The sequence below is a fragment of the Alosa pseudoharengus genome, unplaced genomic scaffold (assembly GCF_046254945.1).
Source record: "Alosa pseudoharengus isolate Yale_2024_CS ecotype anadromous, Long Island Sound unplaced genomic scaffold, YU_APseudo_1.1 YU_APseudo_1.1_scf_11, whole genome shotgun sequence".
Lineage (NCBI taxonomy): Eukaryota > Metazoa > Chordata > Actinopteri > Clupeiformes > Clupeidae > Alosa > Alosa pseudoharengus.
The window spans coordinates 32,639,935-32,655,076 of NW_027468576.1; the positions used below are offsets into that span (position 1 = coordinate 32,639,935).

The following is a 15,142-nucleotide window of genomic DNA, read 5'->3' on the forward strand; positions in this document are numbered from 1 at the left end:
AACAAACAATCAGTGTTTTAAACCTGCAACAGAAATAAGGGAAAATCCAGGTTTTACATTAAATGTTAGGGTTCCTGCTCCACTGGCTGCAAAAACTTTCAATTTTCTTGTAGCCTACCCCACCATCAATATTAGGTCACATCTCTGGCATGATTTATCATGCAAAAATATGAAGGGAAAAAATTATGAGATTTCTTGATATAAAATCTGACATAAGACAGGTGCAAATATTATTACATCATACTTTCCCAGATAACTGTCCTAAAAAAGTAAGATAGGCTATCACATGTAGATGGCATACAATGACCAAGAGAACTAGCCACTTTCTGTATAATTTCATGGAGTGCTGAAATGTACATTATTTTTGAGCATTTCTGAACTGTGAAACTCACAAATATATGTTGTGGTTGTGAACTTATTGCAATATCATTAATCATTTCACCTGTAGGCCTACATGATTCAAATTCTGAAGTGAAAAAAAGTTCAGGCTACACAAATATCCATCCATTGATAAGCAATATCCTCTGAATTTCTTTTGCAAAGTGCACCAGATTGATACATTTAAACGTTAAAATATCTATATATTTTTTAATTATCTCAAAATTCTGACTTAGTATCTCGAAATTCTGATATAGCTTACATTTTCCCCACGTGGCGGAAACGGGCTTCCTTAGGGTTTTGGGCCAGGAGGACACCATCAACGTATGGCGAACAGGAACTGGCTATGTGTCCCTTATTTTCTCCTCCACTATTCATGCAACGGTATCAATTTGTGGTTGATTTCGTGCAAAAATACGAACCAAAAAAGGTAAAATAAGAGCTTTGCTGTTTTGCATTTATTAACTAAGAACTTCGCTATTGCTAACCATACTAGCCATGAGGTAAGTTTTCTATGAGGTAATGCATGTTTTTGACTTGTTAGGTTTAGTGTACGTTTTTCTACACACAATTTATAGGCCTACAATGAGAAAATCTCACGGCACCACCATGAAATGTTTGTTGCTGTTCATTGACCCCCGCGTTTCGACTATAGACGTATGCTAGTGTCAGAAAGCTAGGGATGATTAGGGGCTGATTAGCCTAACGATACCGTCTGAATAGATTACTACTACTAGACTATTTAAAATACAGACAGTAGCCTACACAGGATTTTTGTACACAACTCTAGAAGTCATCAGTTGAAAAGCAGCCTGGCAGTATTTTTCTTTTCTTTTTCCCTGTTCAGCACGAAAACAGGGACTGGGTCAAGTTCATGGTCAGGCATCCTTTTAGTAGGCTCAGAGCCCTTTATTAGACATTCTCTGGTAGGCTATTCGTAACGTTACCTTTTTTAATTTTCAAGTACAGCATGTAGTAGACAACTTTTTGTCACTTCTGAATGCAGATGTTGTACTGTGTTTGAGGCGATGGCTGTTACAGTTGCACGGGAGTATGATTCCTTGACCAATTCACCCCTTGCAGACACGTGCGGCTCCATGCTGGACGGCAAAAAGATAGGAGACAGACGGCAAATGACATTATGTCATAACGATTATGATGAACTGAACACCATTACTATAACATCTTTGTAGTTCAATGTATTGCTGTTTGGGGTCTGATAGTCAAAGAAAGATGCCAGTGGTGTTGTTAGATGAAATGGGTCATGATCGCAAATGTAAAGTTATTAAAACTGGTGGTAACAGCAAGGGGAGATAACGTTAGGTCGTAACGTTAGGCTACTGTAATTAACATTATGGCAAATGAAAGCGCCCTCTTTACGTTCGTCCTAATGCCTGTTAGTTGTTTGTGGATTGGCCTATATTTGGCGTTGAAAATGGAAACGTCTTTAGACATAAAAAATCGATTTTACAATCGATTCAATGAACACTTATGTCTCAAAAATCGAACAGGATTTTTTCACAAAAGTGACAGCCCTAGACATAATCTGGTTGGCTGCTGCCACATTAGCTAGTGCAAGTGTCAAAACAGTAGGCCTACTAGCGAAATAGCAAGCAAGGCCGGTAAACAAACACTCTAACAAGGCATTTACCAAATTAAATACCACTGGCAATGTCAGCACAAATATGTAACAATCACAATGTACAATACTTACAGGTATCTGACCGCACACAGAAGGAACATTTAGAACTTTGATAAAGTCAAAAAATGCTTTTATTAACAACTCATGTAAACACCATATTCACAATATTGTGTTATACTGAATATGGTCAATACTCTGAATATTAATGCCTGTGTAAACGTTTTGTAATGGATGAGGCAGTGAAGTCCCCTCTACTACCTGCACAACACACTCAGGCATGGAAACCCTTGCTTTTCTTGTTAGGAATATGGTGGATGTGATATCCTGACAGGCTTGAATTAGTGCAACCAGCACAAACACAATGATTAACCATTATGACTATTATGTGTGTGCCTGTATTCCTGCCTGCTATATACCACAACCTGCAATGATGCTCTGTGTGCATTTTTACTGCCAGATTATACGCATACTAGGGATGTAACGGTATGAAAATTTAACCTCACGGTTATAGTGACCAAAATTATCACAGTTTTCGGTATTATCACGGTATTTCTAAAAGTGTGTTCAATATGTTCAAAAAGCACTGATAGGCCTTCAAGCTGAAATAGTTTCAAAAAGTGTCCTGTTCACCTTTTTCTTCATGTTTAATTGGCTATGTGCTTATAGCTTAACTTACCCTACCATAACTTGCAGTTTGCTATTTCTGTTATTTGGATCCAATGAGTGAGACCAAAGTAAGTGTTCGAAATAAAACTTTAGACTACTGTATTCTCCTGACAACGTGAGTGGAATGGATTTAATGTGGACGCAAACATAAAAAGACGCAGAGTGGCTACATGATACAGTGCACATTTTACGGTGAAAATGTTCCGCCTTTTAAAATCAGGTGTAGCCTAATCCGAATCGTAGTTAAAACCATCAATTAGACAACAGAATCAGTAGGGTACCAGTTTTATTTCATTGTATCAGGCCTACTGTATGTCAAAAACAGGCTCGGATGTAGCTGGGAACGGTTTCCACACCGTGATAATCAACCGTGATGTTCATGATATTTGAAAAGAAAACGGTAATTGTTATCGTCAACATTTTTATCGCGTTTACCATTATACCGGTAATCGTTACATCCCTAACGCATACTTATTCAGTTTTTTTGGAATAATGAATTGTGCTAAAGGGCTACATGTTATTCATCTGAACATTAGGAGCTTGCCACCGAAAATTTATTTATTGAGAGCCTGGCTCACCTATAATAAACCCCATGTAATCACTCTGTCTGAAACTTGGCTAAACAGCAATATTCCTGATGATGAAGTTAAACTTGACAATTACGTTCTATTCAGGAACGATAGAGGCTCAAGAGGTGGGGGCCTCTTAACATATGTGTCCTCAACACTGACTGCTGAACTTGTTCTTCCAAATGATAATTAGAGAATCAGAAATTAAGTTCTTTAAACTTGCCTCTCATGTTTTATCATTTCCACTGGCTGAATTTTTTTTATCCTTTGTCCTTTGCAACTTGTGAAACACCCTCTTCATGGAAAAGTGCTAGATTAACCCCTTTTCATAAAGGAGGTGACACCTCAGACACCAATAATTATAGACCAATCTCGATTATCAATAGTATAACAAAAATATTTGAAAAATTTATATTTAACCAATTATCTACATATCTTACAGACTATAATATGCTCCACACCAATCAGGTTTTCGACCTAGCCATTCAACCACCACTGCTCTTTTAAAATTTACAAATGATATACTGTCAGCAGCTGACAGCAGTATGCCTACAGGTGCTATATTTATTGACATTTCAAAAGCATTTGATATGGTTGATCATTATCTTCTTTTAGACAAATTGTACGCTATTGGTCTTTCCACTAACTCTTTATTATTTTTAAATCATTTCTTCATCATAGAAGTCAGTGTGTTTCCTTTCTGGAAAGTCAATCAGATTTTAAGATCATTGATAGAGGTGTTCCACAGGGCTCCTCCCTAGGTCCTCTGTTGTTCTCGATCTTTATTAATGATCTCCCTCAAATCTGTTCTGACTGCCAACTTCATCTATATGCAGATGTATTATAATACAGACACTGTATTATACTCTTCCAGATCTGACATCTCACAAATTCAACACGCTCTACAATCTGATTTCAATCTGGTTCAAAGATGGTTTTCTTCAAACAAGCTTCTCTTGAATAAGAAGAAATCATATAATATGTTGTTCTGCACTCGACCTGATCCTTCGCTGTTAAATAACTGGGGCCGTATTCACAAAGCCTTTTATCTTACCACTAGGAGTACTCCTAAATCGCACTAAACGATTTTAGCTAGGAGTTTTCTCTTAAAAATTATTCACAAAGCCTTTCAGACCTACTCTTAGTAAGGAAAAATGACAACTCTTAAACTAAGAGTGAGTCTTCGTTGCTATGGATGACGTCATTACTCATGCACGAGCTTGACTGAAGTGACCACCTTGATTGGCTGGTGATTGTAACGCGGGAATGATTCCAAACACCTCCCTTATGATGATGAGTGACAGGTCTGAGAATGCGTGCGCTACACAAGTAGTGATACAATACAGCCTACGACACATGGACCATTTGTTTCTAGTTACACCTAGAATCAGCAATGAAATTGGTCGTCGTGCATTTAAATTTAAAGCTGCATCAGATTGGAACAACCTTCCTTTCTCACTTAGGTCAATAACTTCTTTTCATATCTTCAGATCATATTTAACTATGCATTTTCTAACATCCTGCTCCTGTTTCTGATCTGCCTTACCTTTTTCTCTCTAGGACTCATTTTACTCATGCTTTCCTTTTGTCTACTGTACTGTTTATGTGTGTATCTGTGCACAAATTTCGTGTGTATATGTATATGAGTGTATTTGTGTACAAATATGTACTGTATACCTTACTTGTGCATGCAAGCAAATGTATTCATATTCATAGTACTGTATGCTTATGTGTACAATTCCACCTCTATTTTTCGCAGAGGGATTCTTTGATCGTACCCCGTTTGTGTAATACTGGCTGGTAGGGGTGGGGATGGGGCGGTAGTTTTGGGGAGCATTGTTGGAGTGTGTCTGTGAGTGTGTGTGTGTGTGTCCTTGTGTTTATGTGTTTGGAATTATGTTTAGTACTTACTCTTTATTATCTTTGTACTGTTTGTCATTATTGTAAAGACCCCCTCGAAAATGAGATGGGCTATCCTTTAAATAAAGAATAAAGAAAGAATATTACTGTAGGTTCTGGACCTTGGATGTGCAGAGTGCAGGCTTCTGCAGAAGTTGAAATACCATGGCAATGGAGTTGAGTTACTTGTCGGAGTGGACAAGGACAGCTCAGCCATGCGAACAAGAATGCAAGTTCTTTTCATTAATTGTTTTGTTAAGTTATGAAATTTGAATCCGTCAACTGTGTAGTTTGCAACCGCTGCAGTCTGGTTAATATCATATGCTATGTGATTAACAGGTACTCTTTTGCTCCTTTGTCGAGTGACTACCTGCAGCCCAGAACTGGACCTCTGGCAATCGAGCTTTACGAGGGCTCTGTGACCCAACCAGACCCCAGCACCTGTGGCTTCGATCTCGTCACCTGTATAGAACTGTGAGTGTTAACAGTGTGAAGTTAAGACTAAGGGCTGTATTTTGCACACCAGCGCATGGCGTAAAACTCGTTTTCCACCCGCGCAAAGTTTAATTCGGTATTTTGCACGTTTATTTTTTAAACATTGCGCCCAGGGGTGTGGCAATTAACAACCTAGAGAGGGGCCTGGCGCGTTGTCTAAAAATCGCTATCGTACACCACCTAAACCTGGTCAGAAGTCAATGGCGAGTTGTTCATATGCTATTTTAAGAGCGCATGTCAACAGTCATATTGGCAGGTGCACGCACCATCCTTCTATCATTCATGAACGCACACCAGTGCACGTCCATGCAAAGCATTACAAATTGCACGATTACAATGGGAAACATAATTAGAATAAAGATATTACGAAATACTGTACATCTCATGATGAGTAGTTATTCACCATCATTTGCAAATTGGTAATGACGGTTAAAAGTGATTAGGGGATAGGCGAGAGACACGTATGGAGCATAGCTGAAGACGCACTGTCACGAGATATAAGCAACTCCTCTGCAGGATAAATGTTGTTTTATTCAGTCAGGGAAGTGTTGCTTTTTCCAGCCTATGTTTTTCGATGGTAACCCATTGTCTGATAGTGAAATTAACTGCATATAACTGTCTTCGTTGACTGACACCTTGGTGAAGTTAGTTTCACTTTGCCAATGAGTTCACATAATAGACGAGTGCAAAAGCGTGAAGGCTATGCTAGGTTTTAGTAAAGCATGGTTTAAGAATGACTATGTCATACGGTCTCGCAAGCAGCATCCTTCAAATGCGCCGTTGAATGCCAAAATACCGATGCATTTATTTGACATATCGCGCTTTGCGCCGTTAAAGGGAATGACAGATGTCATTCTCATTGGTTTAAATGATGTTACGCCCCAAACACACCCATATGACTGATTAAAAAACCTAGGAACACCTTGTTGCGCCATGTGCTCCACGTTTGATAACGAAACCCCTCCCAATGTGAACTGGACATCCTACTAAATTTGAATAGACTTTTGACGAGTGACGATGCACTTTAGAATGTCATGATAGGGCCCTAAATCCTCATAAGGTAAGAAATGCATTGATTGATTGTTATCAGTAAATAGATGTGGAAAACATGCATTTATTGTCCACTGTTACAATATGTGAATCGAATGAATTGATTTCCAACGATTAAGAAAACAACATAATTGAAATATAATGATTATTTTGATAGTTTTTCAACAATCTTATACTTTTGCTATACGCTGTAAACAAGTACATCCCATTGCTTTGCTGTGTTAACTGTTGTATAATTTCTTTTGTTTTTACGTCTATTTTTAAATTGTTTTTCAGTTGAATCGGAATAAAAAATTTTATTGAATCTATCATTATTTTTCCAAATTTAAAAATGCATTGTTTGTACAATTATTGAGTAATTGTGTTAAATCGTCTCAATATTTACCAAAAGAACCGTGATTATTATTTTTTTCCCATAATCCAGCAGCACTTTCTCATCTTCATTTTAGCATCGAACACTTGCACCTAGAAGAAGTGGAGATGTTTTCAGAAGTGCTCTTTGGGTTCATGGCACCCAGTGCAGTGATAGTCAGCACTCCTAATGCAGACTACAACCCTCTGCTGCCTGGCCTGGTGGGCTTCAGACACCCTGACCACAAGTTTGAGTGGAGCAGAGAGCAGTTCCAGCTCTGGTATGCTTTTTTAACCCCTCTCCTCTGATTACATCCCCTTGCCTATGTATTGTGCATTCCACTGTATATTCTTTATCTGCTTTTAGATACACAATATTATACATTTTCTTCTCTCTACCTGTTCTCTGAATTTCTCTTTTTCCAGCCTATGTTTTTCGATGGTAACCCATTGTCTGATAGTGAAATTAACTGCATATAACTGTCTTCGTTGACTGACACCTTGGTGAAGTTAGTTTCACTTTGCCAATGAGTTCACATAATAGACGAGTGCAAAAGCGTGAAGGCTATGCTAGGTTTTAGTAAAGCATGGTTTAAGAATGACTATGTCATACGGTCTCGCAAGCATTCTCGGTCTCGCAAGCATAGAATTTCTCTCTCCTCTCCCTGTCTCCCTCTACAGGGCATTGAGGCAGTGTGAGGTCTTCGGCTACACAGTGAACTTCACAGGTGTTGGAGCACTAGCTGAGCCCCACACAGATGTTGGATTCTGCTCCCAGATTGCTGTGTTCAATCAAGATCCCTCGCCTCAGGATTCGGCTGTGCAATATCGCTCAAGAGAGGAGCCCACTGTCTACAGGCTGGTATGGATTGACGTGGTGCTTGAATTAGCATGTGTGCCGATACCATGTGGAGGACACTACAAGCTTAATGACTGTCAAACTGATATGGCTTTGCCTGGCTTATCTAGTGTTGTGGTCAATATGGCTGAATTGTGACAACTATTAACTTAAAAATTCTGTATGGTTATAATTACATATCATTTTTATAGGTCTTTGACTGTGTATTAAAGGTCCCATGCCATTCAAATCCCATTTTCCCTGTTGGTTTTGAAATAACAGGTCAAAATGAGTTTGTGACCTGTGGTAAGTTTGAAATCTATGCAGTTTGTCTGCTGTATGCAATAACCAATGAAAAGAAAAGGCAGAAAAATTATACATGGTCCTGCCCACTTGGTTGGTTCATAACCACCCACAGAAATTCTGACAGAATCTAGATTGAGCTAGTGCTAATACACATAGTTGCTGCTTAATTACAGAATTTTGAATGCAATGGCAGACAGTGAACCTGTGTGTTATGCCTAAACAAAACATCTACATTTCATCTCCTGCCAAAGAAAGAGGAGTTGAGGAAGAAATGGTTACAATTTATTTTTGGAGAAAAATCGGAACACTATGATACCAAATTATAGTGCTGTGTTCAGCTCATTTCAAAGACAATGACTTTGGGGAGTACAGCAGGGGGTTTGCATCAAAGTTGGTATTGAAACCTGGAGTTGTGCCATCTAGAGGGTGACAATTTTTCGGGACTCCCGCGGGTCACGGTATTCCCGCGGGTTTCCCGCAGTACGGGAGAAAATTTCACTGTTGGTAACGTGATTGGGACGGGACAGGAAATAATAAACGGGAGCTGGCGGGAAGCCAGAGATTATTAACTTAAAAAATTACGCGGCAATGCAGTGAGTGCGCCCAAAGAAGTGAGGCATTTCGTTTTAGAAAAGAGAACCAATTACAACCCACAATACGTTTGTTGTTGATTGGTAGCCTATCAGAGCAAGACAAGCAGCTCCCCTGTTCACAATCAATCAGCTTCAGCGATAGGCCCTAAGGCAAAATGGATGCAAAGAAACAGTTAGGCGTAAGCAAAGGACAACTCTATTCAATTGCACGAGCTGTCCGGGAAAGCGATTCTCGTTGAGTTTAATGTGTCATGCAATGTTGGGGCATGGCACCTCGACGATCGCATTCCTCAATATATGTATCGCATAACCCTGGCGGAACACAAAAAAATAGTTTTGTTTACTCATAGCAACAACGTTGCTATGCTTCGCTGGTTTAACGTGATGAGAACGGTGCAAACTTAACTGATGGGATGAGATCGATCTAACTATGAAATGATTTAAGCATAGCCTACAGCAAAGTCCTGTAAAATATGTAATTTTAATGTAGCCCAAAATGATCGGCTATTAAAGAAAAGTTAGACAAGGCTTTCTGCCCTACCAAAATGTATGGTCACCGCACGCTACTGGGTAGCCTAACAGTGGGATATCTTTAGACATCAACATAGGGAGCGGGACGGGATTCGGGAGTCTTTCTCTCGGGATTTTGCGGGACAGAATTTTTTTGGAGGGGCTGTCACGTGATCGGGATATGACGGGAGTATTTGTGCGGGCTCGGGATGGGACGGGAGTGAAAATTGCTTCCCGTGTCACCCTCTAGTGCCATCACAGAGGTTGCCCACCTCTCCACCAGCCGTAAGTACTTTTATCTACACAAGGAAATCCTATTTAAAAAAAAGTAATATGTAACTACATGACCTATAGAGTGTGGTAGACACTACCGTCATTTTGTATGCGTTCGATTAGCATTTTTGCCTGTTCCGATTCGTAAAAAAAATTCCTATGAGCGAATGAATGCGGTTTTGATCATAAAAAAAAAAAAATGGCCACCAATAGTTAAATAGCTAAATGTGTCTCCTAGCTAATGTGTCACAAGGCGAGCAGAAGCTATGATCACGCGGTTAAATAAAGTTGTCTATTACAGAAGGGTTTGGCTGTCAAAATCAGTTGGATAGTATAAATCAGATGTTTTAGGTACTATAGGCTGTAATGTAAGTTACATGAGAAGTCGGCTTTTCAGACTATGCTAGAATAGCTTGAAATAATCCATCCAAGGCATTTCCAACTCAAATACTGCTACAAACTCGATCAAAGGACATCAAGGATTATAACAAAATGAATGAAACAGGTGTGGCATGGGATGAATTGGTGTGATTGAAACATTGTAACCAACTGGTATCAACTACACTTTTATTCCATGTCACCTATAATATTGTCACCTATATCATCCCCTCAGCCACTGATTGTAGGACAGATATTCTTCCACACTACATCACAATGAAATCTAAGTTGAGATATACTTTGCATACCCTCCTTTGTTGTCGAGCTGCAAAAAATCATTTTATTTAAATGTTTTGATACCCTATAAAGCCCAATGAAATATTTAATTCTCATCTACTTTCTCCTGTTTACTCCCTGTATCATCTCTCCCTTTTCCAATGTCTTTGATTCAGCTGTACTCTGTGGTTTACCCCAGCCTGAGCGATAACAACATCCTGCAGAAGACGCTGGTGAATGAAGTGCTGTGCAGGGCCGAGCTGGTCAAGCGATCGTGGCTGAGTGGGAAGTGGGTTGCCAAGACCGCACCGGAGCCGTACATGACTGGGAGCTCTGTGTGTGTGTCCCTACTGGATGTGTGGTCCTGTCCCAGAGTGAGGTCTCTGTGCGGCACTTTGCGGAGGTTCACGGAGGCCCTGGTGGGTGAATCACGTGTGGTTCTGACCCCTGGCCGAGAGGCTGTCATCATACCAGCGGATGATGAGGAGGAGGAAGAAGAAGAAGAAGAAGAGGAGGAGGAGGAGGATGAAGACGGGCAAGGTACAGAGACAAGGTGGACAGCTTCCGTCACCACAGAAGACTGGGATGTGGAAATTCCACACAATTTAGACTCAAATTTGCATGGTGCAAAACATGGCTGAACGCACACATAAATTCACAAATACAAAGCTTAGTTGATGTTCATTCCAACCTGTTCTGGCTGTGATTTGAAATGGAATATACAGGACTTACAGGATCTCCACATTTTCTAATTTTACTTAACTGCTTAACGAGTCTGTAGCACTTTGAGGAGTCACACTTGTTCTTTACATTTGTTTACACATCATTTACCTGTGAATATTGTTTTTTTATTTTTTTTATTTACACCCAATTACACTTGAAGGAGTCTTCATTTGTTAATCATTTATGGTCTCTTTTTATAGTGTGTATAGATATTTTCAGTTGCACAAATAAAACCCAAAAGCTTACAGTATAGAAGAGTATTTTATTTTTCTTCTCTAACTACAGTGTCATATTATGAAAATATTTCTATGCCACTGACATTCTATGGCACTGAATATAATCGAGATCTGGACGTCTGCTAGAGAAGGTCTGGGATGACCACACCAAGGACTGTTTTAATTCAACTGAGTACATGGCTATGATTCCACTCCTTGGACTTTGCTCTTCCCACTGCAGAGATGTGTTCACTTTGCAAGTCCGTCATTACAATAGCAAAGCTTTTAAAGGGAATAGGGAGATGGCACTCTCATTGGTTTATTGTATGTCACATCAAAAATACACCCATGATTAATAAGAAACAATCTGATCTTATGAACTTCATAGAATAATTTAGTGTGTAATTGTTAATACAATAAATAAACAAAACACTCTAAAACCTGCTTTTATCATTGTATTATGTTGGGTATTGTGAGAAAAAAAGAATTCTTAAACCTAACAAAATGTGAAAAATTCAAAGCAAACCTTCCAAATGCACTGTACACATAATCACTGTTATAAAGCTGCTGACAATGTCCTTTTTATCTAATTTGTTCAAATTGGCTACAATATAACGACTTGAGTTATTTGCTGTTTACATCGGAATTGTCCACAGTGTTATGGATCCATTTGTCTGCAACGCAACATAGCCTATGCTACAACATCTAGGCCAATCTTTAGAAATACAGGAGCAGCTTACTGTGCTGAAGACTGATGACTCCGTAGCATGTCAGAATATCCCCAAACTCACAGTAGGCACAGTGAATGAAACTGAATCTAGGCGTGAACTGAAAGTCAATAACCCATAGGCTAACGGTAAGTTCTTTGCTCTGTTTTTAATCCATAGGTGCAGAAAAATAATATGATAAAAATGTAGGCCAGCACTGCCCGACTATTGCTGATCCACTTCATCAGCTTGAAGCCTCCCCTCAGACAGATGGCTTTGAGGTCTTTGTACAGCCTTACAGCCTCCTCCATTTCAACAGACTTCAGGCAGTCGTCTACATAACAATTCTGTAACATTGCTACAGCAATGGAATCAAACTGGTCTCTCTTGTCTTCTGCGGAGCATCTGAGGGCATAGCTAGCACACCTTGGAGAAGATGTGGCACCAATTATGTGGACAACCATTCTGTACACCGACAGCTCTCTGCTAAGGTCACCGTCCACCATAGGAAGCGAAGAAGGTCAGCATCTTGAAGGGGAACCTTTACTTGGTGGAACATGGCTTCCACGTCGGCCATCATCAATGTGAGGATGCACAAGATCTGAAAAAAAGACATAGTTAAATTTTCAGCGTAATTGGCATGCCCATTTATGTCTTTGTATAACTAGACTCAACCATCCGGTTTCTCCACTAATTCCACACTATTCAACTTCTCACAGTACTATTCCAGCTTTGCCACGCATCTCAATTCGATATGCCATAGGTGTTCATGGACTTACAGATGACTCTGCAGTGGAACAATGTGATTTTTATACCAGCAACACTTTGCAGTACACTGTGATGGTGTTCAAATAAACTTGCTTAATTATCATCATATGAGAGTATTATTCTGCATTTTACAAGTACAAAAGTTGATGGGAGAGTATTATTCTAATTTTTACATGTACAAAGGTATGCAAATTTATATATTTAGAGAAGATTATGTAATATTAAGAAGTTTTGTGGCGTTTAAAGACTTGCCATGCATTCTGGGTAGGCAGCAGCCATTTCACACTTTTAATGTTAATGCAAGACACTAGGTGGCACTGTTGTATTACATTTCACAGAGGACCAACGTGAGAAGGCACGTTGTTTTATAATGAGTTTGCATTGTGACTGTTCATGACTGCAATATCAGTAGCCTACGACGGGAATACAGTTTGTGAAGGTGTGCGTTGATGAACCAAGTAAGTTAGACGGCAGACATCCCAAGTCTCCCGGAAGTTCCGGGAGTCTCCCGTATATTGATAGCGGCTCCCTGACGCCCGCAAATTAGATAAAATCTCCCGGAATCTAGAGTGAGCGAAGAGAGCATTCGAGACTGCGTGTGCATCTGAGGGCCCGTCCACACGGAGACGCTTTTTAGGTTAAACGCAGAGGTTTTGCTTCGTCTTGGCCGAGCGTCCAAACGAATCCTGACGATCGTCGTGATACCTCCCTGAAATGACTTTTTGCAGGTTGGGATGTCTGTAGACGTGAACCTTTTAATTACGTAGCCTACCAGTTTAATGAGTTTAATGAATGCTAACGAGGGACTGAATGTTAGCATATGTTTACTTTGTTTTTAGACTGCTAGCTAAGTCTGCCAACGAACTTTTGTCTTTATTTTCCACTATGTATTTGATATCTAGTATGATAGTCAGTATAGCGGTGAACATTGACATCACGGTTATGATTTATTTAGTATGTTTCTATGCATGTTAACTATCTCCTGAGTGGGCATTGCTTTTTGTGCCATTTCACCAGAGAGGGTTAAAGCGGAGCTAGTAATCAAAGATCTTTGATTTCACGTCGCGGTGTTTTGAAATTAGCCTGGACAATCCAGATCCTGATCATTAGAGTGCATGAAAATGCAATCTACTATTATCCGATTTTTTCTATTACAGTGCATGAAAATGCACTGTACTGTTCTTCCTAGGCTTCTTATTCTTCTTCTTCTAACGCACTTAATGCAGCTTCAACCGTTTAATAGTCTAGTCGTGATTTCATACACCCAGAAATGTTGAGTACCCTAAAGTTTTATTGCAGAAATGTCATCTATAGGATCTTGGTTGCCTAAAGTTGCACTTTGGGCAATTTGCATAATTAGCATAAATAGGCAATTAAGGCGAGGCGTTACAGGTGAATAGGGTAAAAAAATTAAATAATAGATATCACCATGAAACTTTCTGAGTTGATTACTTATGTTAAGATGAGAAAAAAATGTATTGCATGTTTTTTATATTTTAATGTTTACATATGCAAATAAAAAATGCTCTAATTTGCATACACACAAAAGCAGATAGTGTGATAAAGCCAGGCTCAAAATTGTTTTTCCAAGGTAAACACGTGTACTTGGTTGGGTGAGTTGGTGAAAACCTTTAAGAAACTTGGTAAGGAGGCAGTGTTGACCTAACCTGGCCCTAGCCAGATGAATGTCGTTCCGCTTAGCTCCGCCTAGCTTCACTCACATCCATCTGGAACCTTTTCCATTGAGAGTGATTTCTCCAACCAACTTTATGGTTTAGCCAATCAGGACGCAGGGCGGGAGTTTCATAGATGTGACATAGCGTAGAAGCGACTGTGAGACTGTTATCAGCGTCACGGGTTGGCTTCGATGTGAGTGGTTGAAGTAGCACGTCAATAGATGACGGACAAGTGGCTTATTCAATCATATGCAAGCATTTTTTGATTAGGTCCAGCCTTCTGAAGCAACACTTCAATGGATCGGTTCCAGATGGATGAGTGGAGCTAGGCGGAGCGAAATTCATCTGGCTAGGGCCAGGTTAGTGTTGACCTATGGACAGACAGATTAAGAAATTAAGTGTGCCATGCAAAACTAGAAAAGCACTCCGAGAGTGCAGACCTCCGCCAAGCGAAAAACATAACCGCCTCTTGGATCCAGACGGTGATCCGGATCACTCCCGAACTTTTTGAGTTATCTTGCGAACAAACAGATGAACAGACACACAGACAAACAAACAAACAAACAGACAAACAAACCCCGATGAAAACATAACCTCCTTGGCGGAAGTAATAACTATATAACAGCATGCACATACACACAAACCCACAAGAACTATACAATATGCAAAATAACTATATCCAGCATGCACACGTACACAAATGCACAAGAACTATATACAACATGCAACGCGCGCCAGCACGCACACACACACACACTGTAAACTATATAACTATATACAGTATGCACACACACGCGCACACACACACACACACACAAACATATTTAAC

The 15,142-nt window shown here is 39.7% G+C and overlaps 1 protein-coding gene across 1 annotated transcript; it reads left to right on the top strand.

Annotated features, from left to right (window-relative positions):
• The first annotated feature begins 724 nt into the window (after positions 1-724).
• henmt1 (HEN methyltransferase 1) lies at positions 725-10,865 on the top strand. Its single transcript, XM_076275457.1, has 6 exons — positions 725-808; positions 5,268-5,383; positions 5,494-5,628; positions 7,149-7,331; positions 7,732-7,912; positions 10,401-10,865. The coding sequence occupies exons 1-6, from the start codon at positions 725-727 to the stop codon at positions 10,863-10,865; spliced, it is 1,164 nt and encodes a 387-aa protein (XP_076131572.1).
• Positions 10,866-15,142: the final 4,277 nt, after the last annotated feature.

Excerpts from the sequence above, each read along its gene's own strand:
- henmt1 (XM_076275457.1), top strand. The coding sequence starts at position 725 with ATGTGTCCCTTATTTTCTCCTCCACTATTCATGCAACGGTATCAATTT. Across the intron at positions 809-5,267 it reads AAAAATACGAACCAAAAAAG|GTTCTGGACCTTGGATGTGC; the intron begins GTAAAATAAGAG and ends ATATTACTGTAG. Across the intron at positions 7,332-7,731 it reads AGAGAGCAGTTCCAGCTCTG|GGCATTGAGGCAGTGTGAGG; the intron begins GTATGCTTTTTT and ends CTCCCTCTACAG.